This window comes from Maniola jurtina, chromosome 25, assembly GCF_905333055.1.
Source record: "Maniola jurtina chromosome 25, ilManJurt1.1, whole genome shotgun sequence".
In the NCBI taxonomy this organism is placed as follows: Eukaryota; Metazoa; Arthropoda; class Insecta; order Lepidoptera; family Nymphalidae; genus Maniola; species Maniola jurtina.
Window position 1 is genome coordinate 5,259,446 of NC_060053.1, and position 26,821 is coordinate 5,286,266.

General features: G+C 38.3%; 2 protein-coding genes across 4 annotated transcripts; one reads left to right on the forward strand and one right to left on the reverse strand.

The window, feature by feature from the left end:
• Window positions 1-135: 135 nt before the first annotated feature.
• Window positions 136-11,747, reverse strand: LOC123877985. Of its 2 annotated transcripts, XM_045924947.1 has the most exons (7): window positions 11,474-11,747; window positions 9,999-10,478; window positions 8,708-8,797; window positions 7,959-8,436; window positions 4,961-5,123; window positions 3,417-3,576; window positions 136-1,063 (listed from the first exon to the last, which is right to left on the reverse strand). In XM_045924947.1, exons 1-7 carry the CDS (start codon window positions 11,507-11,509, stop codon window positions 1,010-1,012), a joined length of 1,461 nt encoding a protein of 486 aa, XP_045780903.1. In that variant the 5' UTR covers window positions 11,510-11,747; the 3' UTR covers window positions 136-1,009. The 2 variants fall into 2 exon arrangements, with proteins under 2 accessions (XP_045780903.1, XP_045780904.1); XM_045924948.1 differs by lacking the exons at window positions 136-1,063; window positions 3,417-3,576; window positions 4,961-5,123 and adding an exon at window positions 6,872-7,763 and having other exon boundaries at window positions 7,940-8,436.
• Window positions 11,748-12,172: 425 nt separating this feature from the next.
• On the forward strand, window positions 12,173-26,596 carry LOC123878164. Of its 2 annotated transcripts, none has more exons than XM_045925269.1 (10): window positions 12,173-12,484; window positions 13,267-13,464; window positions 14,506-14,548; window positions 19,965-20,068; window positions 21,102-21,318; window positions 22,021-22,091; window positions 23,479-23,592; window positions 24,096-24,158; window positions 25,127-25,292; window positions 25,766-26,596. In XM_045925269.1, the coding sequence occupies exons 1-10, from the start codon at window positions 12,440-12,442 to the stop codon at window positions 25,870-25,872; spliced, it is 1,128 nt and encodes a 375-aa protein (XP_045781225.1). In that variant the 5' UTR covers window positions 12,173-12,439; the 3' UTR covers window positions 25,873-26,596. The 2 variants fall into 2 exon arrangements, with proteins under 2 accessions (XP_045781225.1, XP_045781224.1); XM_045925268.1 differs by having other exon boundaries at window positions 14,506-14,544; window positions 19,958-20,068.
• Window positions 26,597-26,821: the final 225 nt, after the last annotated feature.

The following is a 26,821-nucleotide window of genomic DNA, read 5'->3' on the forward strand; positions in this document are numbered from 1 at the left end:
AAAGATATAGATTCTTTAATTTTTAGCTTAGACAGACATCAGAATCGATGCCATTATGACTCATCCATATTTTTATTTACATTATAGATATGTGTGATGTCGCATTCGTTTGAAAGGATTTCGATTGTCTGTCCGACTGACATGTCGTGTCGTGACGCATCAGAACTGAATCGGTATCATACATTTTGTATGGAAACGTTTACAATGACGTGTCGTGATGGCTTCTGATGTGTCGCGTCAGAACCGATCCCGATTCGCGTCAGAGCGGCGGGTTGCGGGGGGTGCGAAAACGGCGGTGCCATCACGACACGTCAGATTAATGTGCGCGCGTCGCGTCAGTGCTGTGTTATGACGCGTCAGAGTCGCATCGCTTGATAGAAGAACATTTTAAACGTTTGACCTTTTCTAGAGCTGCGTTAGTATTGATTCAAAAGATTATCCTGATGCGTCAGAACACGACATATCAATGTAAACGCTAGGCATCACGTCAGGACACGACACGTGTCGTCACGTCAGTTAAATATAAATCCGCCTTAAGAATCCCGTGGGAACTTATCGAGTTTCCATGTATAAAAAGTAGCCTATGTTACTCTGCAGGTCTTTATTAATAAATGCAAAAAAATCTGACTTGAGATTTCTTAATGTTACCAGAAATAAAACAGTTCACTGAAAAGGAAAAATTCAAATGAAGTATAAAATAGTGAAGTATAAGTTCTAAGGATTTAATAATAAAGGCGTAAGTTTGTATAAAATTGTTTTTTTTTTTTGATTAATGTGGACCTCGTATAGTGCGCTTCTCACGCATTTTACGTTTTAAGCTAATTCAGTAAAAATAGATTATTAAGCAAGGAAATGTATTCGAAATAAAAAATCATTTACCATACAACTAAATTTAATTGTCCTCAAATTAAAAATTACATGTTTTAACTTGTACATAAGGACAATGTTCACATTTGAATAATGATAGTAATACATAAATGTATTGTTTTAGTCTTAAATAAATGAAAACCTACAGCTCTTCGTTTTCTTCAGTAGTCTGTCCTTGTCCCGCATCTTCGGTTAACTGAAAATTGACAAAAGTAATGTTTAGTCTAAGCGTAAGTCTGAGACGCAGGTGACCATACCACAGCACAGTACAGATTTTGCAGGGCAAGGCAGTTAATTTTTATTCAAGTAAACTTTTACAAGTGCTTTTGAATCGTCAAAATAATTTACCACTGGTTCGGAATGCCGTTCCTACCGAGACAAACAGCGAGAAACTCGGCGGTTGCTCTTTTCAATTGTTCAATTTATAATGTAGGCATATCCGCGAGCGTATGCCATGAATCTCATAAACTGGTGATGATAAGTTTTTTTTATTCTTAGGGAAAAGAAAAACGAAAGCCTTATTCACTTGGTTGTCACCTAGTGCTGAGAAAAAATATAGACTCAAGCAGATATAGAACTTTAATTTGAAAGATAGTAATGATACATTAAATAAGATATACTAGTAAATTACTACAACTAGTATTAAAACTTAACATGATATTTATTCTGGTTTGTTTTTAATAATGACGATTTTTTTTTAAACATAGTCTAAGACATACCACAGGCCCTGAGAAAAATTATAAACTCAATGTCTCTTTTAATTTTATTTTAATTAATATTTGGTCCATTTTCCCTTATTTTTATTGTACGTCTATCAGTCAATCAAGCATCCCTTCTACCAATTACATCAAAGCAGTACTTGAAATTTCAGCCCATGATAACTCCAGTCTTTCTTTTAGTTGGTGAACATTCGCGATTGGTGCCTTATTTTGGTCATAAATTTTCCTTGCTAATATGCCCTACACATTCTCGATTGGACTGAGACCAGGGCTTGCAGGCGGCCACTCCAATATCTGAATCCCAAACTCTTGAAACCATTGAATAGTAGTCGAAGCTGCATGGCATGGTGCATTATCTTGTTGGAAAATTACATTGTAATCTTCAATTAAGATGATAAAGGCAATAAGTAACCGTGAAGCAAATTCTGATAACCGGCAGCGTTCATTTTACCTTTTATATGGGCTAATTCGGTTTTCTGAAGTCGGGAGATACCAGCCCAAACAATGACATATCCTCCTCCCTGAGCTCGTAGTGACAGATTTTTTTCGAATCTTGAATCGTGCCAATAATAACTGGAACCGTCGGGTCCATCAAGATTAAATTTTTTTTTGACACAAAAATCAAATGCTACCAAGTATCCGAATTTCTGATGTACTTTTCTGCAAATGCAAGTAGAGCTGCAATATGATGTGACTTCAATACCGGTTTTTTTAAATACTTCTGATACTTGAAGTATTCAGACAGTACCGCCCATTTCCTCACGAGGCTAGGATGGCAGTTCAAGTTAAATTGGCGCACCAGGCTTGAAGATGACATCCCCGTTTTAGAAGTTCTCTCAACACAGCTCGTTTTACAGTAGGTGTGTATTTAGAAGGTCGCCCTGATCGCTTTTTCTTGCCATAATTTTCAATCCCCTGTTTCAAAAAGTTTTTAACTACACTTTGAGATCTACAAATCACACTTGCTATCTCTCTTTGCGTTTTCCCACAACTCTTTAAATCAATGATTCTTTGTTTTTCAATATCGCTTAATTGTTTACCACGGGGCATAGCGAAGTGGAACAAAATGATTATAATAATAACAAAATTATACTTATGAAGATTAACTGAATCTAAAACGATGCCGAAAAAAATACAACGTTACTCCAGCACTTCCCCATAGAGACTGAGTTTATAATTCGTCACAGCTCACACACGGCTTACGGGCAACTGTTACGCAATATTGCGTAATAAAACCTCCTACAACAAAAATCATTATGAATTTATAACAAGTGTATTGTGTTTTATGGTTTTCATATAGTTTAATAATATTTAGTTAATTAATATTGTAGTCAAGTTCAAATATTAAGTTGAGTCTATATTTTTTCTCAGCACTGTATCTGCCGAATTTCATGATTCTAGGTCAACGGGAAGTACCCTATATATAGGTTTTCTTGACAGACACGACGGACGGACAGACAGACAGACAACAAGGTGATCCTATAAGGGTTCCGTTTTCCCTTTTGAGGAACGAAACCCTAATAATAAAATTCCTCCCCTGCCGGGAATCCAATCGAGCTCCCTCTGATAAATAAGTTTGATCAATATAAAGTCCTACCTTTTTTTTTTTTCTCGTCTGGTTTTACAAAGATTAGCCAATGTCAAGTTTGTAGTTATTTGTAATAAGTTAGGGAAATTATACAAGTATGGACCCCGTCTGTGCCGGCGCTCACCGACACACGCACGGCACCCCCTTAGAGCGCTTTCCAGTCAGTTTTAACAAAAAAAACACTCCAAAAAGGCAGAGCACGCCCGCCAGCTAACACCAACACAGACGAAGTCCAGTCCTACCTTGGACTGTCTAAACTTGTCAGCATCATCAACGATCCATACCGCCTCCTCAACCTCCTCGAATTCATTTTCCGTAGTCGCGGCAACCTCTGTGTTTTCTTCCGCCATGTTTGGTAAATCTCCGCCACCGGTTGCCGCGTTTGGCTCTCCGCTGTCACCACTGGAAGAGAGGCAAAATTGTGGTAAGGCGCATACATATTGAGAAAGCATATAATTCACTAGCTGATGCCCGCTACTTCGTTCGCGTGGATGTAGGTTTTCTAAAAATCCCGCGGGAACTCTTTGATTTCCGGGATAAAAAGTAGCCTCTGTGCTAATCCAGGGTATAATCTATCTCCATTCTAAATTTCAGTCCAATCCGTCCAGTACTTTTTGCGTGAAGGAGTAACAAACATATACACACAAACTTTCACCTTTATAATATTAGTGTGATCAGTGATGTATTTCGTGTCTTTGGCATATACAGTCCGACAAGGCTCTTTTGGCGCGTGGCCAACATCGGAACTAAAGCCGCCATCTTGAGAAGTGCACTTGTCGATAGTTCGCTGTGTCGGCATAAAGCGTATAAAGCGACAACTGCGCCCTCACTCAAGTGTCAAAAGAACCTTGTCGGATTGTACATAATCAAAGTTACAGACAGACACCGCTGAAGAATAACATTGTTTCATTGTTCCTTCTCCACGTTCCTGAAAATTGAAGATCTGCCTTTCGGGTCTTCGGTGTTAGAATAACTAACACAAATGATAGAGCCAAACAGAGAGAGCTATACTAACTTCATTGCTTGGATAGGGTAGTATCTAGACACCATCCTTATGCCACGAAATTAAAAATCAGTATCAAAATAAGAATAAAAGAGACTTCATCTGTGTTGGCGTTTGCTGGCGCGCGTGCTGTGCTTTTTGGAGTGTTTTTTCTTGTTAAAAGTGGCAGGTTTTTGTGTTAGTTGGTGTTTTTTGGTGGTGGAACTGACTGGGAAGCGCTCTTAAGGGGCGCCGCGCGTGTGTCGGCGAGCGCCGGCACAGACGAAGTCCATACTTTCCTCTCTCGTCTGGCTTTACAAAGATTAGTCAATGTCAAGTTTGTAGTTATTTGTATATAACAAGTTAGTTAAACTATACAAGTATGGACCCCGCCTGTGCCGGCACTCGCCGACATACGCACGGCACCCCTTTAGAGCGCTTTCCAGTCAAGTTTTAACAAAAAAAAACACTGCAAAAAGGCAGAGCACGCTCGCCAGCTAACACCAACACAAACGAAGTCAATGTCAAGTTTGTAGTTATTTGTAACAAGTTAGTTAAACTATACAAGTATGGACCCCATCTGTGCCGGCGCTCACCGACATACGCACGGCATCCCCTTAGAGCGCTTTCCAGTCAGTTTTAACAAAAAAAAAAAACTCCAAAAAGGCAGAGCACGCCCGCCAGCTAACACCAACACAGACGAAGTCCATACTTATATAGTTTCCCTAACTTGTAAATAACTACAAACTTGACATTGGCTAATCTGTGTAAAGTCAGACGAGAGAAAAAAAAAATGAATGCCACCTTTTTTCAGCACCGTCCTGAAAGTTGCCTGCACCGTTATCGTCATCCTCAACCCAATCCTCGACTTCGTTCTCATCAATGTAATCGTCCGGGTCTATGAGTTGACTTGCGTGTTCAGCAGTCTGGTTTTCATTTTCTTCAGGGCCAGTCAAATCTTGAGCTTCTGGTAATTATTGTAAAACAAGTGTAAATTAAAAATTTATAACACCCCCGACAAGTGAAGGTTACAGTAACTAGAAAAGATCTGATAACTTTTAAACGGCTGAACCGATATTCTTGGATTATAGCTAAGAACACTCTCGATCAAGCCACCTTTAAACAAAAAAAAACTAAATTAAAATCGGTTCAATAGTCTAAGAGCTACGATGCCACAGACAGATACACAGATACACAGTACAAACGTCAAACTTATATCACCCCTTTAATTGGGTCGGGGGGTTAAAAAAAAACATTTTATTACAATAGGTACCACTTTTGTAAGCGGCATCAGCAATATTAATATTCCAGTCTGTAAGGGGCGAGCACTGATGCCTATAACACAGGCGTTTAAGGTGCATGCCCGCGAAATTCAAATTTAATTTGGTTTTTCTTAATTTGTAAACTAATACGATAAAGTAGGCTTATGGCATTTTAATTGCGTCAATGGCTTATGGCAGTATCATCCTCACAGGTTTATATAAAAATCTTAACTTGAAAGGGTCCAGTTTAAGAAATTAGTTATAGTTTCGACTAATTTGTGAGTAACTCATGTCAAACTCATTATTTTGACTAATTTCTTAAACTGAAAACTCTCAAGTAAAGATTTTTATGTAAAGCCGTGAAGATGATACTGCCATTGTCGGAATTAGAATGCCGTAAGCCTACTTTGTCGTATTAATTTACAAATTGCGAAAAACCAAATTAAATTTGAATTTCGCCGTTAGACTTTTAAGGCATCAGTGGCTCAACATAGTTATAAAAAATAAAAAAATTCGTTAGCGCAGAAAAGCACAACCTAACGCCGACTAAAACAGAATGTACATTAATGGAATATAGTCCTTATTGCTTCACGTTAAGATTTTAAATACAAGAACAACAGAGACTCATGCTATCTCGCTCATGATTCGCGCGTACAAAACATGGCGCGTAGGCAATAACCAATACCGGGCTATTATTGGCTGAGATATTTGCGCGCCATTCAAAAATAAGTTTCCGCACAGGTACATCGATGTAACTTATAAAAGTGATAGTACTGTACCTTAGAGTAATTTATCACCGTTTTAATAGTTTCATAGAAAATTCTTCTTTATTTCTCTGATAGGTTATCAAATGATTGAAGAAGGTAGGTAGGTACTTAATTTAAGCTGAACATAATAAATTCATATTGTTCTTATTATTATACATATAGATGAAGCCTGATTTAGTACGCGCGGATTTAGGTTTTTAAAAAATCCTCTGGGAACTCTTTCCGTTTAAAAAGTAGCCTAAGTCATAAACTTTTCTATATAAGTACATGCAAAAAATTACGTCAATAGTTTTTCCATTGCAGCTTGATTGGAGCACAAACCCACTAATACACTTTATTAAATACATATTAGTAGGATTACTGAAAGATACATAATCATCATCTCTTTTGAGTATGCCTGCAAGTCTTACTTGATTTAAAAGGAATATATAATCAAAAAAAGCCTTTAAAACAGTAGCGTAAAAGACACCATCAAAGGCTGTAGACTTGAGTTTCCATTTTAAGTTGTAAAAGTCCTCAGCCAAAACCAACAAGACCAACTTTTGCCATTGCCTTGTGTGACCATTCGTTTCACAAACTCTAGTATAGTCTGTTATTAATAAAATGTCGGTACACCTGCAGGCGTTTGTATTATTTTGCTTTTATTTTATTATTTCTTGCTCATATAAAGACAATTTTAGTGTAAATTATGAGTAGGTAGATGCCAAACTCTCCTGCGGGTGTACACCGCACGTGGCGACCTTTGAAGTCGCGTTGGTGCTTTTGACAAGATGCGGCGAACAGACTTTACACCACTTTTGTTATAGTCTTCTATAGATTGAGAATTTTTATCAACTCGACGGGGTCCGTTTCTTATCGCAAAAGTAAATCAGAAAAACTCTCATCAAGACTTTATGTCATCCGAAGTTGCTATAAGCAATCTTCGGGAGCAATGTCGAGGAATTGCAAGATACATTGTCATTTACCGCAAAACTTTCTGCTAATTCAAAGACAACTCAATTTGCAATAAATACTGTGAACCTTTAAGCCTTTGAATTTGGTCGATCGGCTCAGATCAGTTATCCAAAAAACTATCACACTCATCGATGGACAATCAATTTTTGATTCCTGGAGAACTCAAAATGGAAAATATTTTGTTCTAGATTTAATGACCAAATTAAGTGGTCAAAAGTCCAGAAGTTACGTCATTTTTTCTCTGACATTGGTCTCTTTGACGGTGCTGTAACTTTTACCAACTGTACGGCCGATGCTATTCGGTAATCTACAATACTTCTAACGAAGAGTATGGTCATAGTTCAGACAGTTATGGAACACAAAACGTCGAGGCATCGGCGTCACTGGCAGGCGTCAAATGTAGTGTTAGACATTTGGTGCAGGTGGCCCTAAGTAGCCCCATTTTACTTTGATTTTCGTCACCATAGCCTAATATTTGACATATCGTCGATTCAGGATCGAACCGAGAATCCCCTCACATTAGTTCACTCTAATATGGTTTTACTTTAAACTGGACAAGAACGTTTTGCGGTAAAGACTAAAAATAGCACCGTCGTTATAACAGACCCTGGACTATTTCGATACTGAGGCCTCATTCGCACGAGAGCTTTTTTAACGTCCGTTAAAAAAGCGTTCAAATAGAACAAATGCATTCGCAAGTATCTGTTCACACGCCAACGCTTTTTTAACGCGCACTTTGTATTTTCAGCGCAACGCCGGGTTTTAACGCAACGCTTTTTTAACGCTCGTGCGAATTAGGGCTAAAGGTCTTTACTGTACCTGTGGGAGGATTTTCAGCCTCTGTCGATTGACCTTCTGTAGTACTTGCCGCGGGTTCCGCCTTTTTAGGCTTTTCGGGCCAGCAGCTCGTCTTGACGGTATTCAAGATCTCTTCCACAAACCCCGGATCGGTAATTTGCGGATATTTGACTCTGTACAAGCCCACTATAGCCTTAGTCGGCATGAACGTCTTGCCCTCCAGAATAATGGCCAGACGCTTCTTCACCGAGGCTCGGAGAAGGTTCCAGAATATTGAGGAATTATCAGTGTTAATTTTGCGGTGAGCCCGGACAAGGCCTTTCATTTGTGCAGTGATCTCTTTGCAAGGCCCTATGAAGCCTGGCAACTTCGCAGGTTTCTGGAAGCCAGCCTGAGAGGTCTCGGCCGACGCCAGGAAATCAGAAATCTCCTCGGCGTCGTTGCGTCTACAGGCTTCCTCGAATCTTGCAAAGTTCCCGATATTGTTGGATCCCAAATTCTGTGAAAAAAATATTAGAAACTTTTTTTTTAGGGTTCCGTAGGTACCTCTAAAGGAAAAACGGAACCCTTAAACCCTTCAAAGTAAGATAAATATACCAAGTTGGGGTATTTTATTTATTTATTTATTTATAGTTTTTTATTTATTTTTATGCATAATAGTTTTTGATTTATCGTGCAAAATGTCGGAAAAAAATACCCGAGTACGGAACCCTCGGTGCGCGAGTCTGCCTCGCACTTGGCCGGTTTTTCTTGTACTCAAGAATCCTCACCTGAAGGTACTCCAGCTTTCTCTTCTCCAGCAGCAACTTAGTTTCTTCCTCCATCAGGATCCTCTGCTTCCTGATCAGCTCTATCTTGAGCTAAAAAATATGGCGAAATTGTGCTTAGTTTAAAATATTTTGTTCCTTTTTATGTCCCAATATATGAGTTGATGAAGATGGTCATGCAAGATCATTTTATGATCCAAAGTTGAAATTTCGATATTCCAAAATAGGTCTCTACCATATTCCGAAATAGGTTTTATAAGCATGAAACAAACTATGGGATGTGTTCGTAACCTGCGATTACAAGAACATAATTTTTGTAAGACAAAATATTTTTATTTACAAGAAGTTGGCAATCAACATAATTATGTTGAGTCGATATATTACAGGTTCATAACAGGTTTGCGACTCCTACGGGCAGCGTAGGAGTCGCAAGTGATAATAGATTACATTATCTATACATATAATAAAATTGTAGAAAAATGGTGTCTGTACAATGGAAATATATAAAAAAAAGCAGCAGGGGTTGTTATTATATGGATGCAGAACCCGAAATTGTAATTAATTTTTTTTTGTCTGTTTGTCTGTGTGTTTGTGCACGCTAATATCAGAAACGGCTTATTCGATTTAGATACGGTTTTCACTAATATATTGTAGTAAGCTTCACTTAACATTTAGTGTTTATTTCATGTCAATCGGTTCATAAATAAAAAAAGTTATGTCAATTTAAAGAATCACGCTGCCCGAAAAGTCACTATTCCACGCGAACGAAGTCGCGGGCACAGCTAGTTATGTATAAAAATGACTTTTCTTCATACATTCAACTATCCAAATTGATATCGATTATCCGAATGCCTTACAACAAAAAATTAATCCGGTTAAGTCTCTACTGTACTTATAAGCAAATTATAGGACTCCTGATCAACCCATTTCCGCCCCACTACTGAGTACGGGTCTCCTCTCAGAATGAGAAGGGTTTAGGCCATAGTCTGCCACGCTGGCCCAATGCGGATTGGCAGACTTCACACACCTTTGAAAACATGGAGAACTCTCAGGCATGTAGGTTTCCTCACGATGTTTTCCTTCACCGTTAAAGCAAGTGATATTTAATTGCTTAAAACGCACATAACTGAAAAGTTATTGGTGCGCGCCCGGGATCGAACCCCCGACCTCAGATTAGGAGGCGGACGTTCTAACAACTAGGCTATCACTGCTTATAGGACTCGACTTAAATTATAGGACTCGACTGATGGATAATTTGTTTCCGCCTATAATGTGCGCTTAATCTTTGTTTTACCTCAATAGCCTCCAACTCGTTTGCCTGATAGGGACTGGGACACCTTGACCTTGACCTGGATCGGGACGGCGATCGTACCCTAACTGGACTGCTTGGGTAACGACGACTCTTCCTCGGAGGCTCATAGTCCATCCTCTCCACTCCCCTCTCCTGCTGTCTGTCCATCCACCCTACTGCCCTCTCCTCCTCCCTATCATCACCTCCCCAGCTGGTATATTCCTGGACATGTTCACCAGGCACAGGTTCAATTTTTTCTTCATCCAAATTCTCCAACCAACATTCCAAGGGGTAACGCTTTTTATTGAACTTGTATATAAAGCCGCTCATAATCTTCCTTGCTTTGAGCGCGTCCTTGTAGTGTGCGCTAACAGATATCTCTTTACATGTTTCTGATAAATGCTTTACATAGTTAATGTGTATCTCTTTTTTGCATCTAAATACCACTTTTTTCAAAAAATTCATGAACCTCGGTATTTTGACCTGTAAAAGACAACAGTAAAACATTCATTGCAAAGACATTCCGAACCAGTGGTAGATGCTTTTGAAAGATTCAAAAGAACTTGTAAAAGTCTAATTGAATAAAAATATTTTGAATTTTGAATTAGTTTACTGTAAGAACGACCTGAATTTATTCTTATATTTATTAATAACCTTATGCAAAGTCATCCCTCGTTCAGATTAGACTACTGCCCTCCAATTGTGTAAGGAAACTGTATTCATCATTATCGGTAGCAATTTCTGCCTCTTGATTGGCTGTGAAAAAAGGTAAACAGCTAATCTATCAATCAAAGGACAGAATTTGCTGTTGATTACGCTAGCAATGAATACATTTGTCTTACAATCTGGGGCTGGTTTAGCGCCTGGAGCACTAGCTAGATGACGTCAGTGACTTTATCCATGTCGATTAAGATTTTTAAAATCCAGTGGGAATTCTTTGATTTTGTGGGACAAAGAGTAGCCTTTGTTCTTTCCCTGGAAGCAAGCTATTTCTTAACCAAATTTCGTCACAAGTCAAATTTCGGTTAAACAGATGGGCTCTGAAATGCTAGCAAACAGATAGACACACTTTTACATTTATAATATTAGTTGGGCAATAAATGAACTTACATGCTTACTAAAAAACTTACATTTTGCTATTACTATTGACATACCTTATACCATGATTAATTTTTTTATTCAACAAGCTTTTGGCCGCAATCTCAAGATGGAATGGAAGTAGTCAGACTTGGTTGAGGTATGGATGTTAAAAAAGCCATGATCCTTATTATCTACGCAGCTTTGTATTGGAATTCTCAATCGTTTGCCGGCACGTCTCAAAGCCGATGTCGTGTACTATGCATGCCAGACTGCAGAAGCCACACCAGACAAAACCAGACAACAGAACACGCCAAGGCGATTGTCGGTATTCGAAATTAATAATTTTATTGCGAGTACTAAAAAATATACCTATTTACTGTCCAAAACATTATACTTACGTCTCTGGGAAGTCCTGCAACCACTACATTGACCATGATGAGAATTTCAACCCAAAATTCACACTCACAACACCGACCACACAATACGAGCTAAAAACTACAAACGTTCGATTTAAATTTATGTATTAGATCACGCTTTAAGCTCAAATTCATCAATTTCAAGATCTTCACGTGAAATTCACTGAAATCTCCGTAGATTTATTTATTCATAGTTGTTAGATTACAGATGTATGTAATTTTTGTTTGAGGCAAGTTGTGGCCAGGCCACAGAGTACTTTTTTTTTCTCTCATCTGGCTTTACAAAGATTAGCCAATGTCGAGTTTGTACAATATTTACAAGAGGGATAGGTAGATAGAAGTAAGCCGGCGCTCGCCGATATTCGCCCAGCGTCCCCTTAGAGCACTTCCCAGTGCTCTGTCCAGTCAGTTCCAGCACCAAAAAGACACCAGTGAAACACAATTTAAACCGACCACTTTTAACAACAAAAAAAACACTCCAAAAAGACATCACACGCGCGCCAGCAAACGCTAACACAGCGAAGTCCCCACAGAGTACTTTTTGGTTGCGACCACAGGCACCACAGGCCAAAGAGTATGTAAACACTACGTTATACCACAGGCCAAAGAGTATGTAATCACTACGCCACAGGCCAGCAGGCAGCAGCTGAGCAGCTGCGTTTGTCAAAGAGTATGTAACATAAGAATAATAATCATCTACGACTTACCAGGCTGCATGGTCTACGACCTTTGCCTTTCCTGAAAGGGATAAAATCAACATCATCAAAGAGTATGTAATCACTACTGGCGTTTGTTTTGGTTCCTTCCTGGTTCCTTGCCTTGAGTTTTGGGATTGGGATGGTTTTGGGCTATGAATTTAAAATTTAAAATTTAAATAAAGAAGATTGAAGTGTACCTAATGTTACATTAAACACGTTTATCCAAAGAACATACAAACGCATATCAAAGATGTCTGTTATAGCGCTTGCCGGTGTTCCTAGGAGTATTACTAATGTAAGTAATATAGGTATTACATTTTTATTGCTCACTAGCTGATGCCGCAGCTTCGCCCGCGTGGATTGGTCAGATCCCCTGCAGCATCAGGATTGAGGAGTTGGACTCCAAATTTTTTATGAAACAATGTCGCAAAGTTCCTCTATCGATTAAAAAAGAAATGACGCAAATCGGTTCAGAAATCTCTGACATTTCGGTGTACATAGGTAGAAAAACACAACTCCCTTTTTAAAAGTCGGTTAAAAAAGTAGCCTATTTTACGCCCTGGTCAATCCTCTACTTGCCTGTGAAAGTCCCGTCAAAATCGGTTCAGCCGTTCCAAAGATTAGCCTTTTCAAACAGACAGACAGACAGACAGACAAAAATTTTAAAAACGTGTGATTCAGTTATGGTATCGTTCAAATAACCATATGAGCTCAATATGAGGTAGTTATTTCGAAATTACAGACAGACACTCCAATTTTATTTATTAGTATAGATAACTACTTTTAAACGGTTAGCGGCTGACTAGCGTGCTGGTGAACAGGTGGCGGTGCTTGTATCATATATAACATTGATTTTCGAAGAGATATATACCATAATCATACCTAATAGTGTACGGCCAAGCCAAACAAAGCCAATGTTCTCCTTGTACTGTACATGTTGGCCCACTGCATTATGGTTTAATTTAATAATAATAAATGTTTACTGGAAGGGAATAGGGATCACAAGTAACAACACGCAGCAATGAGGAATGCAATGCAGAGACAGTTTTTTAATTATAAATCAATATTAATTCGCAGTCTAATGTTGGTGTTTTATTAAAACATATGAAATCATCAATCAAGGGTGATTATGAGTTCATGAACTTCATAATCAAAGGAAAAGAAAAAACTGCCTTTCTACGCCTGTCGGAGAAGTTGGACCCACAAGAGGTGGTGGAGAATATTAACTCCAGGAAACGAATTATATATGCTTATATACCAGAGGATATTCCAGATGTAAGTACCTATATTATCAGATATAGTAGGGTGATCATAATGAATCGAAGATGGTGGAACTGATACAGGGTATCTAAGAACTTGCTAAGCATCATTATCATCAAGCCCTCGCCGGGTCACTACTGAGCACAGGTTTGCTCTCAAAATGAGATGGGTTTTGGCCATAGTTCATGATGGCCAGGTGCAAAGTGGCAGACTCCACACCTTCAAGAACATTATTGAGACCTCTCAGCTATGCAGGATTCCTCATGATGCTTTCCTTCACCGTTAAAGCAATGATCTTTAATTGCTTAAAACATAAAACTTACTTGTACTTTTGTTAACAATAAAGACGTTTAAAAATAACTTAGAAAAGTTAGAGATGCGTGCCCTGGATCAATCTAACGCCTAATAAGTTATCACTGCTAACTGACTACTTTCTAGTTGATCTAACTTTGCTCATATAAGTCATAATTTTGGTCAGATGGAGAAAAATCTTTTATTATTAATGGTCTATGTTGAAGTCACAGGTATGTAGTTGTGTACAGGAAACCGGCCAAGTGCAAGTCAGACTCACGCACCGAGGGTTACGTACTTGGGTATTTTTTTAACGTTTTGCACGATAACTCAAAAACTATTATGCTTAAAAATAAATAAAAATCTGTTTTAGAATGTACAGGTAAAGCCCTTTCATATGATACCCCACTTGGTATAGTTGTCTTACTTTGAAAATTGAATCATAATTAAATTTTTTTTTGTCCCTTTACTTGTGCTGTAAGACCTACCTACTTGCCAAATTTCATGATTCTAGGACAACGGGAAGTACCCTATAGGTTTCTTGACAGACACGGATGGATGGATGGACAGATAGACCGACAACAAAGTGATCCTATAAGGGTTCCGGTTTTCCTTTTGAGGTACGGAACCCTAAAAACGGAAGCCGGAAGGGCATTCCATATTCTAGCAAGATATATTAGAAAATTAGAAAGCAAATCACTTCTAGTACTTTGTACTGTGGGATTTTGACTATTGTTTGTTAGAATTTAAATGTTTTTATTACAGTTTCCATACAAAAAGAGGCAGAGGATGTCAGTATCTACGGTAAGTGTACTATGATTAGCTTGGACAAACAGACAGACACTTAAAATTAAAAAAAATAGGTGATAGATTCAACAAGGTTGCAGCAATAGATAGTTAAGAAATTAGTTATAGACTTATTTGTGAGTAACTCACTTCAAACTCATTATTTTGACTAATTACTTAAACTAAACACTTTCAAGTAAAGATTTTTGTATAAACAGTATGGCTAGTATAAGATTTCACAGTTTTTAAAATACTAAACTCGAAAACGAGTTTTTTCATACATCTACAGCCAGCGACACAGGCGGAAACATTACGAACTAAAGTTGATCGAGCAAATGCGAGTATATCTTTTACTTTACCATACCAAATACCAGATTAATACGTCACCATCGAGAATGGCAGCCGTTTTCGTCGAAACCAATACCAATACCAGCAAATCCGAACCACGAGTTCATCGTTTGACACCAATTTGACACGCTAAAACTAGTAAATGACGTCATTTTCGCGTAAGTTTACGAGTCGGTGGTCGAATTGTAACTCACCAAAAAATACTCAGTGAGAGAAGCTTGAGAGCAGTGATAAATAAACAAAATGATGAAATTTTATAAGTCCCTGGGCCTTAATTTGCCCACGGGAGGCGAGGAGAATGATCAAGCAGACTGTGAAAGCTAACCGTCGTGGTTGTGTAACTAAATTTGACTCAGCGGCGTTATTTGTGATGTACATAGTGCATCCGTCAAAGAAAGGTTCTAACATAGCCCAAGCCACCAGCAAGTTGAAGTGGCAATGAACAATCCATGCCTGTCGTATTGGGCGGAGATTGGGTACAAGCACAGCGTACCTCAGGAACCTACCTAAGTGTAGTGTGGGATACCGTGTCATTGACTGGCGATATTACAGAGTAACGTTAAGTGACTGGATGAGGGCACAGGAAGCCTCAAGGCTGGGTGTGGTGAACCTCTTTGAAAAACCCTACATTTAGAAGTACCTACCTAGACGACAGACGTCCGTAGACTGAAATGATAAAAGTGCATCTCGAACGATCCATTTTGTGCAGCGATAGGCATCGGCTCGCAGAATGCATTTAATAATGCTAAATGTTAAGGTAGAATAATTGTAATGTTAGAAGATCGACCACAAAGAGTACCTACCATATCACCCTCACCATTGGGCATTGAGGCTAAGTTAAGAAAGTCTATGCACAATAGGTAGGTACGCTACCTACCTATATCTACATAATATTATTCTAAGCCTTATAGTAGGTACATAATACGTGTGGCTCCAAGTACAAGCAGGTAGGTACTTATGTGTTACTCTGTTTAAATTTCAATTCCTTAGTGATAAATTCATTAGTACCTACTTATCTCTGTATCTGAATATTTAGTTCTATTCTATTTAAATTTCTTCATTGCAGCTGTTTTCACCATCATTTACTTACCTGGAACATTTTGCCATGATTGGATTCACTTATAGAAAGTAGCTACTACCTATCATAATATCTGATAAATAAAATTAATCTATTAAAATTCCACCAGTATAGTTACCTAGGTAGGTACTTGTGCAAAGCCATAGTGAGTTGGCTTGTTGCACAGCTGGGTAGTTGTTTAGAAGTATTCACCTAGGTAGGTACCTAAACACTCAGTACATGTTCTTCAAACTTATTACCTCACAGAGGTGAAGTAGGTAGGTATACTTATACAATTGCAAACAGTACCTATAACACCTATCACTCCTTGCATTCATTGATGATGGAGCCACGCCAGCTTGCATCCACTCAGACAAGCAAGTACCTACCTACCTACCTAACATGGCATAAGTTAATGAAATGTTGTGTTAAATGAACCTCCCTATCTGCCTAATTTTATGTAGCTTATATTAAATACTAGCTGATACCCGCGACTTCGTTCGCGTGGATGTAGGTTTCTTAAAATTCCCGTGGGAACTCTTTGATCTTTCGGGATAAAAAGTAGCCTATGTGCTAATCCAGGGTATAATCTATCTCCATTCTAAATTTTAGCCCAATCCGTCCAGTAGTTTTTGCGTGAAGGAGTAACAAACACACACACACACACACACACACACACAAACTTTCTCCTTTATAATATTAGTGTGATTTTCTGAATCAATTTTTTTTTTCAGGTTGCAGATCACCAGTATTATTACCAGATTATGATGCCTGCCTCCCTGATCCCAAGTACCTACCTAACTCAATTCAAGACTAACCCGAGGTCATCAATCTTGTAGAATACCTATACATATATTAAGAACTGTTTATGATGTAGGTGCTTAAATACATCTTATGTAATTTAATTATACAGTTGTATGGTACCTACTTATTTATGCACCTATTGGTACCTAATACCTAGGTATCTAAAAGTACCTAGGTATTAATACTATTACAGGTGTAAGGTATAGATCTTTAAGTAATAGTCATTAAATCTTTATTGTTTTAATTTGTTTTATTTCATTTTAAAAATAAAAGTTCTTAGGGTTTACATAAGTAACCAATCCTGGAATTTGCCTGCCTGGATATTGCCTGAAATCTATGTTCAAAACTAAATTAAAGCGACAGGTTTAAATGCTATTCCTTTTGTAATGCTCCCTGCACTACGGAAAAGGACAGCACTAGATTTAGAACCTGTCATTCTAGTTTAAAGATTGCGTCTCACCCCAAGTCCCAACTGCTTGTGAAAGTCTCATCAAAATTGGTTCTGTCAATTCAAAGATTAGCACACCAAATTGATTACTTATAGCTTAACAATTACTACAGTAACATACAGACTTAATAACAGACAGTAAGTTCAAGAAGTGGTTATAAAAAAATAACAACGAAGACTGGCATGCCTGCCACAGCTCTCTAACCTAACCAATAACTCATTCAATATATCAAAATCTTTGAAATGAGCAACCGTTGAGTTTCTTGCTGGTTCTAGCTATAAAAACATTTTTTAATACTCAATAAAACAGAAGAGAAAAAAAAAACATTTTATTTAATTTTAAATATTTATATTATTACAAAATTGTACAGGAGTGTTACTGCACTGACAGCTTATGGGAGCTTATTCTGTAGTGTAGTCTTGATGCAGGAACACCACAATGCAGTCTTCTAGCAAAGTGGATTAGGCACTAACAATTAGGTAATATTCTTCTTATTTTACTATATATCTGTTAAGATAGATAGTAGTCTTGTGTTATTTATAATATTTAATAACTACATGATGCCCTTTTAAGTTTTAAAAATCCAGTGCTAACTCTTTGATTTCCAGGATACCTAGTCTATGTAGTCCAGTATGACACCAAATACTCCATACCAAATAAATGATAATAATGACAACTTAATTTGCACGGATTTATCCCATAGGAACTGTTTTTCTGTAATAAAACATCAGCAATGTCCATCTCCGGGATACAAGAACCTTGTACCTTTCCTCAAAATTGGTTGAACAGGTAGGCTGTAAAAAGCTAGCGGACAGACAAACAGATACACTTTATTCTGACATACAGCTTAAACTCAATGTCCTGATTCTGCATATTTGTAAGTTACTAAGCATAAACATTTAAAAATTTATAACACCCCTGACAAGTGAAGGTTACAAGTAACTAGAAAAGAGCTGATAAGTTTCAATTGGCTGAACCGATTTTCTTGGATTAAGTATAGCTAAGAACACTCAATCAAGCCCACCTTTCAAACAAAAAAAAAAAACTAAATTAAAATCGGTTCATTAGTTTAAGAGCTACGATGCCACAGATAGATACCTCAAACTTATAACACCCCTCTTTTTGGTTCGGGGTTAAAAAAATTAAGAGATTATGTTAACTTTATCACTTAATTATTTATTAAAGTGTTATATAAGGTTGCCTTTCTATTGAACTATTATACATAGATTAAATGTTAAGTCCTAGCTTTTAATTTTGTAGAACCAAACTGTATGGTATATTACAAGATTAAGTCTATGTAATGTTGTAATCTTAACACCAAAGCCAAAGCTGCCTAAAAAAATGTTGGAATTTTAATAGCCAAAGCTGTCTAACAAATATACTAAATAATCAGTGATGGGCTATGGCTCAATAGTTTTTGAACCCATTTTATGCTAGGTACCTAATAGACTAGTTATTTAAGTAGGTACAAAATAATAATGAAGTTATGATTTCACTATAAGCGACTAGATACTCTTGAAACCTGATCACTTGCTTGCCTTATTCAAATCAAGAGATTGGTATGTAGATAGTTATATCTCTAGTCTTTTCTAGTTACTGTAACCTTCACTTGTCGGGGGTGTTATAAATTTTTAATTTACACTTGTGATTTCACTATAGGTTAGGTCACTTCCCTTAATCAAATCAAGAGATTGGTATGTAGATAGTTATATGTACCTATTAAGTACATACCAATCTAGTTATTAAGTGCTATTATTCTAAAAAAACCTATGTAGACGTGATATCAAGAGACAGTAAACGTACATATAAAGCTGACATACGATATTATTAGGTATTCATTGCATTTTATTTAAATAGTACCTACACACCTAAATACAATATATATTATAATCACTAGTTCTTGAATAACTATTTAAATGAACTTCTGTATATTAAAATCCTTTCATTCAGTTTGCTTTTATTTATTTTCACTTTAACAGACAACAGAACGGTAACTTTTTTTAATCTGACGAAAATTTGGCTTTGGATACCAGTGTTTTAGTGATTTCAGAGTGAATATAGATGAATTACCATAGACAAACATACCATAGAGTATGCGGTGGGTGTCGCTTGACTGTCACTGTCACGCTGTTAATCATCTGTCAATAGCGTCAAAAAACGAAATAATATATGCCAAATTAGACAAAATGGCAGCGTATATCTGTCCCACTTTTTTGTGAATGTGTAAGTGAGACAAAAGTTGGACCTACGTTTCCACATGTTGGTATCGTCATGGTATCTACGTTCTGTCCAAAACTGACAGTTAGGACTAGCTCGTACTATCGATGAATACGTTAACCTTGGCAGTCAGGAGTAGTCGATACTATTAACCATGTATGCGGTGTTCAATGTTGTACTAACGGTACAGGTGAAGATGATACTGCCATTGTCAGTTTACAAATTGCGAAAAACCAAATTAAATTTGAATTTCGCGGGCAGACCCGTCTTAGCACCTTAATATCGTCGCGGGTAACTAGCCGATGCCCGCGACTTCGCCCGCGTGGATTTAGGTTTTTTGAAATCCCGTGGGAACTCTTTGATTTTCCGGGAGAAAAAGTGGCCTATGTGCTAATCCAGGATATTATCTATCTCCATTCCAAATTTCAGCCAAATCCGTCCAGTAGTTTTTGCGTGAAGGAGTAACAAACATACACACACACACACACACATACAAACTTTCTCCTTTATAATATGAGTGTGATGATTGTATATTTATAAGTGTCTCTGTATACAGATAGTAGTGTCGTCAGTATATGAGATCATGGAAGAGATGCAGTCGAAGTTTGCTGGACTGCACGACCTCAGTGCAAGCACTGCACATAAACTGCTAAACGAGATTGCCAAGGTATCTATTTATTTCATTTTATGGCGCGGAGCTGCACCAAGTGGGCGCGATTTACTTCGCCAATGACGTGTGGGATTGAAGAGGCACGAAAATGGTTGGTGATAGCTGAGAATTTCGAGCAGCTTGCCATGGTAGGTACGATGACTACTAGTCAAATCAGTATCTTTTTATCAAACGTCAAAATGCTTTTTTTTTCTCTTGTCTGGCTTTACACAGATTAGCCAATGTCAGGTTTGTAGTTATGTACAAGTTAGGGAAACTATACAAGTATGGACCTCGTCTGTGCCAGCGCTCGCCGACACATACGCGCGGCGCCCCTTTGGAGCGCTTCCCAGTCAGTTCCACCACCAAAAAACACCGGTAAAACACAAAAACCGGCCACTTTTAACAAAAAAAAAAAAAAACACTCCAAAAAGGCACCGCACGCGCGCCAGCAAACGCCAACACAGACGATGTCCTGATAAATGTTCGTCAAAACGTAGCTCCTAAACTAATGAACTGATTTTAATTTTTTTTTTTTTGTTTGAAAGGTGGCTTAATCAAGAGTATTCTTAGCTATAATCCAAGAAAATCGGTTCAGCCGTTTCAAAGTTATCAGCTCTTTTCTAGTTACTGTAACCTTCACTGGTCGGGAGTGTCATAAATTTATAATTTACACTTGTTATTAGTGTTTGTGGTTATTAAAACCGGTTTTATTTATGCTTTGAATTTTTTTTACTTCACAATTTTTTTTAGTTAAAAACCTACTGTTTACTAAGCTAATACACTAATCGCGAGCAAATTACTCTTATTTATTGAGGAGTTCTGTTCTCCATCCTCTGATATTCATCATGTCTTCACAAAATTTACATGGGACCACCTAAAAAGTATACCCTTTCAAACAAAAAAAAATCCTAGTCAGTTCTGGGGTCTTCAAGTACAAATTGAGAACCTCCTTTTTGAAGTCGGTTAAAAAAAATAGAAAGTGTTATTCCGTACGGAACCCGTCGTGTTCGAGTCCGATTTGCACTTGATCGATTTTTTTTAATTTCAGACTGTATTCAAGCGCTTGCAGAAGATCTTAGATCAAAAAGAGGGGTCTAACATGGAGCCTATCATAAAACTTACTAGGTTGTATCGTAAGAAATACCCCCACTTTACAGACTTTCAGTTGATACTGTCCATTCTATGCAGTATACAGGACGCGGAAGGAAAGCCCAGATACTCAATACAAGAGAGTGACTTAACTTCATACAAGATACAGTCTTATGGTGAGTGTGACGCGACCTTTATACATATTGTTGAACTTACAGACTAGCGCTTGGCTGCAATCAGACCTGCTAGCAAGTGATGATGCAGCCTAAGATGGAGCCCGCTTGCCTAGAAGTTGCCTATTCACTCTTGACTTGAAGGTACCCATATTAAACTGGAAAGGAAACTCACTATCAGTTTATACTGTCTATTCTATGCAGTATACAGGACAGTCAGAGGGAAAGCAAAGATATTCGATACAAGAGAGTGACTTTTTTTTCAGAGTTCATACACTATACAGTCTTATGGTGAGTGTGACGCTACATTTACTTGATTCCTTTCAGTGTGTGCCAACCCCCCTCCTGACTAGGAGACCGACGCCTTAAGAGGGTTTCTCCGTCACTCGCGCCATACAAACGTAGTTCCTCTCTCGTTGGAATACTAACCAATCATACTCAATGGAATTTTGTAGAAACGTTCCGAGAACTAATATCTATGCCTGTGGTTTTCCAGATTTCCGTTAAAATATTCGGTTTCAAAGTTACGCGGTTTTAAAAATTCACATACAAATCAAAGCAAAATTTCATGGACTTTGGTTGCTTAATATTCAAATGAAATTGAAACTACGATTGAGTAAGTGATGGAGAGAGCCCTGTTAACCACTATGCTATTACTGCTTTGTGTATTGAAGTAATTTAATTACAAAAATAATTTTCTTGCAGTTGTCGACAACATACCATTCGATATGGTGCAAAATGCGTACACCAAGTATTTGGACAAGATAACTCTCACGGTACGTACTAATTTTTATTCTTACGTAGATATTGCGTATACAGTAGGTACTTTTTTTAAATAAAAGAATATTAGCCATGCTAATCATGACTTATACTCCCCTTTCCCTACCAATTTAGCGTAAAGCTTGTGCCAGGAGTGGGTATGACAATAGTGCAACGGGTGGGGTTTGAACCTTCGACTTTTCGAAATTCAGTTCGCTCCTCAACCGTTGAGCTATCGAGGCTTTACAACTTTTATAAATTACGCTGCTGTACCTGCGCCTGTGAATCTTATTTTAGAATGGCGAGAAAATATCTCAGCCAATCATAGGGCGCGTCCGTCCTCTATTGGTTGAAATGCATATAATGCGTAAGAGGCGCACTGCACGCGGCCCATACGACCTTGCTACCGCGAACTGAGAATGAAATCACGATAGATAGGTACCTAGCCCGCCGCTTTAGAGTTTTAACCTTCTGGACTTACGAGAAAAACCCTAAGGGTTTTTATTCGGAAGTAAATCTAAATCTTAGATGCGGTTCCGAAAGCGGTAATTAATGAGTCATAAATTTCCGCTAGATTGCCCTGCACTCGAGTCATTTTCCGCTAGATTGCCCTGCACTTGAGTCATTTTCCGCTAGATTGTCCTGCACTCGAGTCATTTTCCGCTAGATTGCCCTGCACTTGAGTCATTTTCCGCTAGATTGTCCTGCACTTGAGTCATTTTCCGCTAGATTGCCCTGCACTTGAGTCATTTTCCGCTAGATTGTCCTGCACTCGAGTCATTTTCCGCTAGATTGCCCTGCACTTGAGTCATTTTCCGCTAGATTGTCCTGCACTTGAGTCATTTTCCGCTAGATTGTCCTGCACTCGAGTCATTTTCCGCTAGATTGCCCTGCACTTGAGTCATTTTCCGCTAGATTGCCCTGCACTCGAGTCATTTTCCGCTAGATTGCCCTGCACTTGAGTCATTTTCCGCTAGATTGTCCTGCACTCGAGTCATTTTCCGCTAGATTGCCCTGCACTTGAGTCATTTTCCGCTAGATTGTCCTGCACTCGAGTCATTTTCCGCTAGATTGCCCTGCACTTGAGTCATTTTCCGCTAGATTGTCCTGCACTTGAGTCATTTTCCGCTAGATTGTCCTGCACTCGAGTCATTTTCCGCTAGATTGCCCTGCACTTGAGTCATTTTCCGCTAGATTGCCCTGCACTTGAGTCATTTTCCGCTAGATTGCCCTGCACTTGAGTCATTTTCCGCCAGATTGCCCTGCACCTGAAACATTTTTTCCAGATTGATGATGAGAGATTCCAGAGATTTAATTTCTCCAAGAAGATTACTATGATTGATTTATCTTTTAAGTATCAATTGAAGTTATAAAATTAATCAAGTTTTTTTTATTAAACTATAGGTAACGGATCACATCAAAAACTTGGAAATGACACCTAGAAATACTTCCCCTGAAGAAATCGCTCGAATCAAGATTCGTGAACAATTGCAGACACTGTTGCCTTATTTACCTGTGGTAAGGAACAATAACACAATTTTTAGGGTCCTTGTACCCGATAGGTTACGTGCCAATTTGGCCCCTATTACCTAGTGTTGGGTAGGACATGACTTGAAAAAGAGTTTGTAAGAGTAGCCTCTTTTTCGTACTGAGCCAGTATAATGTACTACTTCAAAAGATGCGAGCCGTCTTGAAGCATAGCGGTTCATTTGAGGTTACGAGTGATTATGTCATCGCGTACTGGTGCATATTGTCCCTTTCAAAAGAAGCAAACGCGACTGAGAGGCAAAGAGGCAACGCGACGCGCGAGGAAGCGAGACAACACGCGCTACGCGGCGGTGAAACACGACGGCGCGGTGACACATTCTCTCTCACTCTAGTACGCTCAAACTCGTACGTACGAATGCGACATAAAATGTGAAGTAGTACATTTTGAAACGTTAGGTAATAAGCTACCCGTGCGAGGCCGGCGCGAATTGTTAGTCTTTATCTTTAATACAAAGTTGTTTTTCTTGTTCCAGTGCATGAGACATGCGACGTACAATTATTTTATACCGCAAGAGTCGAATTTCTACAAAGTACACGTAAGAATTATTTTTAATCAATTTATTTCAATATACGTATATTTTATTTTACATCAATTATTTTTGATTTAATTAATTTTTTTAGGGTCCCCTACCCGAAGGGAATCCTATTACTAAGCCTCCACTGTCCGTCCGTCCGTCTGACTGTCAGCGTGTATCTCGTAAACCGTAATAGAGAGTTGAAATTTACACAGAATGTGTATTTCTACTGTCGCTATAATAACAAATAATAAAAATTTCAAAATGGCCGCATATTTTTTTTAAAGTGTTATTTCTTGTGCGATGGTACGGGACCCTTCGTGTGTGAGTCAGTCTAGACCGGTTTTTTATAAATCCTTGATACTACCAAGACAAAATCCTTCAAAAAAGCTTGTTTGATGAATACTTTCTATCTTTGTTGTACCTATTCTACGCCCTTTACAACCTCTTGCACTGCCAAGGTCGCTGGTAGAGATCTCTTATTGTGATAAGTGCTTCCCTGTCCACTTTTTCTCTTTATTGTTACAATTTTCTGGTATAAACAAAAATAAATCATCATCATCATAATTATCAGTCAGTGGACGTCCACTGTTGGACATAGGCCTTCCCTAACGAGCGCCACCACACCCGGTCCTCAGCCTTCCTCATCTAGCCACTTCCCGCCAGTTGCTTTATATCGCCGGTCCATCGTGCTGGAGGGCGTCCCACACTACGCTTGCTTAAACGCGGTCTCCACTCAAGGACTTTCCGGCTCCAACGACCATCGCCTCTACGATAGGCCTGCCCACTGTCACTTCAGCTTGCTAATAGTTTGGGCTATGTCAGTGACCTTGGTTCTCCTGCGGATCTCTTCATTTCGGATCTTATCCCTCAGGGAAACTCCTAACATAGCCCTCTCCATGGCTCGATGAGTAAATAAAAATAATTAAATAATATCCTTTCGCCGCGGCCTCAGGGATTAACGCTGTAGGATATTCTGGTTACTGTAGATTTACGGCGAACCGGCGCTGCCCAGCCAGGAGGCGCTCAGCGGGTTCCTCAAGCGCCACAAGGTGATGTCCACCAAGCGCTCCGACCGCATGTACAACAAGGTCTATTTAGAGGTGCCCAAGAGCCAATACATGATACTGCTAGATGCTGACGGCACGTACATTGGTGAGTATAATCTATTTTTAACCGACTTCAAAACAAGGAGGAGGTTTTCAATTCAACTGTGTTTTTTAGGGCTCCATACCTCAAAAGGAAAAACGGAACCCTTATAGAATCACTTTGTTGTCTGTTTGTCAAATTGACAAGAAAACCTATAGGGTACTTTCCATTGATCTAGAATAATAAAATTTGGTAAAGTATGTGACTGTGAATGTGTGTGAAAGGTGAATTTGTAGTTACATCACAAAATAAAATTAATAAGAATTTTTCAAAATCCCGTAGTTTCAAAAAACTCTTTGATTTTCGGGGATGAAAAGTAGCCTATGTGCTAATCCAGGATAATATCCACCTCCATTCCTTTCATCCAAATCCGTTGAGCCGTTTTTGCGTGATTGAGTAACAAACATCCAAACATCCACACTTTCACATTTATAATATTAGTAGAATGTGACTGACTAAATCATTCATTTTTTTCGCAGGGAGCTGCAAATTGGTGATAAGACCTTCAAACTTGCCGATATACAAATTGCCGCGCATTATAGTGAAAGAAATGCAAAGAAAATTCCTAACAGCTGGTCCAGTTTGAGTACCGTACTTTTATGCCTGACCAATAACATCGTTTATTCAAGTAATAGTACATGGTCTAAAAGGGACTTCGTCTGTGGTGGCGTTTGCTGGCGCGCGTGTTGTGCCTTTTTGGAGTGTTTTTTTTTTTTGTTAGAAGTGGCTGGTTTTTGTGTTTTGCTGGTGTTAATTGGTGGTGGAACTTACTGGGAAGCGCTATAAAGGGGCGCCGCGCGTATGTCGGTGGGCGCCGGCACAGACGAAGTCCATACTTATACATATAGTTTCCCTAACTTGTAAATAACTACAAACTTGACATTGGCTAATTAGTGTAAAGCCAGACGAGAGAGAAAAAAAAAATGGTCTAGCACATACTCTATTACTTCTGTGGCTGAAACTATATGTTTTGCTCTAAACTGGCCGAAGCGGAAACCAAATCTTCAATGAATGAAGAATGATTGATTTTTATTAAATAAAGTGTAGGTACAATAATAATTTATAATATGTTTAAATAATGTCTGATGAGCCTTATATATTTTACCACTGTAACTGGTGTTTGAATTAGTACCTCAAATTAAATTACATAAAACGTCAAGATTAAAATTTAAAGTAAAGTATAAAATAATAGTAAAATAAAGATATACAATGTCAACACGATTGTTGTTGTAACATGTTGTTCCTTGTATTATAAAGTTTCAACTAAATCGAAACAAACGATGCGCGATTTGCAAAGGTAAAGCCGAAAGTATTAACACACAAACATTATATTTTGATTATTGAAGGTGAAGAATGTACTTAAGAAATAATTGATTGAAGATTTAGTTGTGATAAACACTGACCTCTGCTAAGTACGCTTGACTTGCGAGTGCCGACTTGTTTTTGATGCAACTTGATTTTCGCTTTACTGACCCTTATATCAGCTGTGAGCGTATTCGGAACTAAATATTAGTGATGAGATATCAGTATCAACA

Bases quoted from the DNA above. Each gene is read 5' to 3' on its own strand.
- LOC123877985 (XM_045924947.1), bottom strand. From the start codon at position 11,509: ATGGTCAATGTAGTGGTTGCAGGACTTCCCAGAGAC. The intron at 8,798-9,998 runs GTAAAACAAAGA...CATATTTTTTAG, and splicing joins ACGAGTTGGAGGCTATTGAG to CTCAAGATAGAGCTGATCAG. The intron at 3,577-4,960 runs GTGGCATTCATT...CCTCTCTTCCAG, and splicing joins CAGGACGGTGCTGAAAAAAG to TGGTGACAGCGGAGAGCCAA.
- LOC123878164 (XM_045925268.1), top strand. From the start codon at position 12,440: ATGTCTGTTATAGCGCTTGCCGGTGTTCCTAGGAGTATTACTAAT. The intron at 13,465-14,505 runs GTAAGTACCTAT...TTTTTATTACAG, and splicing joins TACCAGAGGATATTCCAGAT to TTTCCATACAAAAAGAGGCA. The intron at 24,159-25,126 runs GTAAGAATTATT...TGGTTACTGTAG, and splicing joins CGAATTTCTACAAAGTACAC to ATTTACGGCGAACCGGCGCT.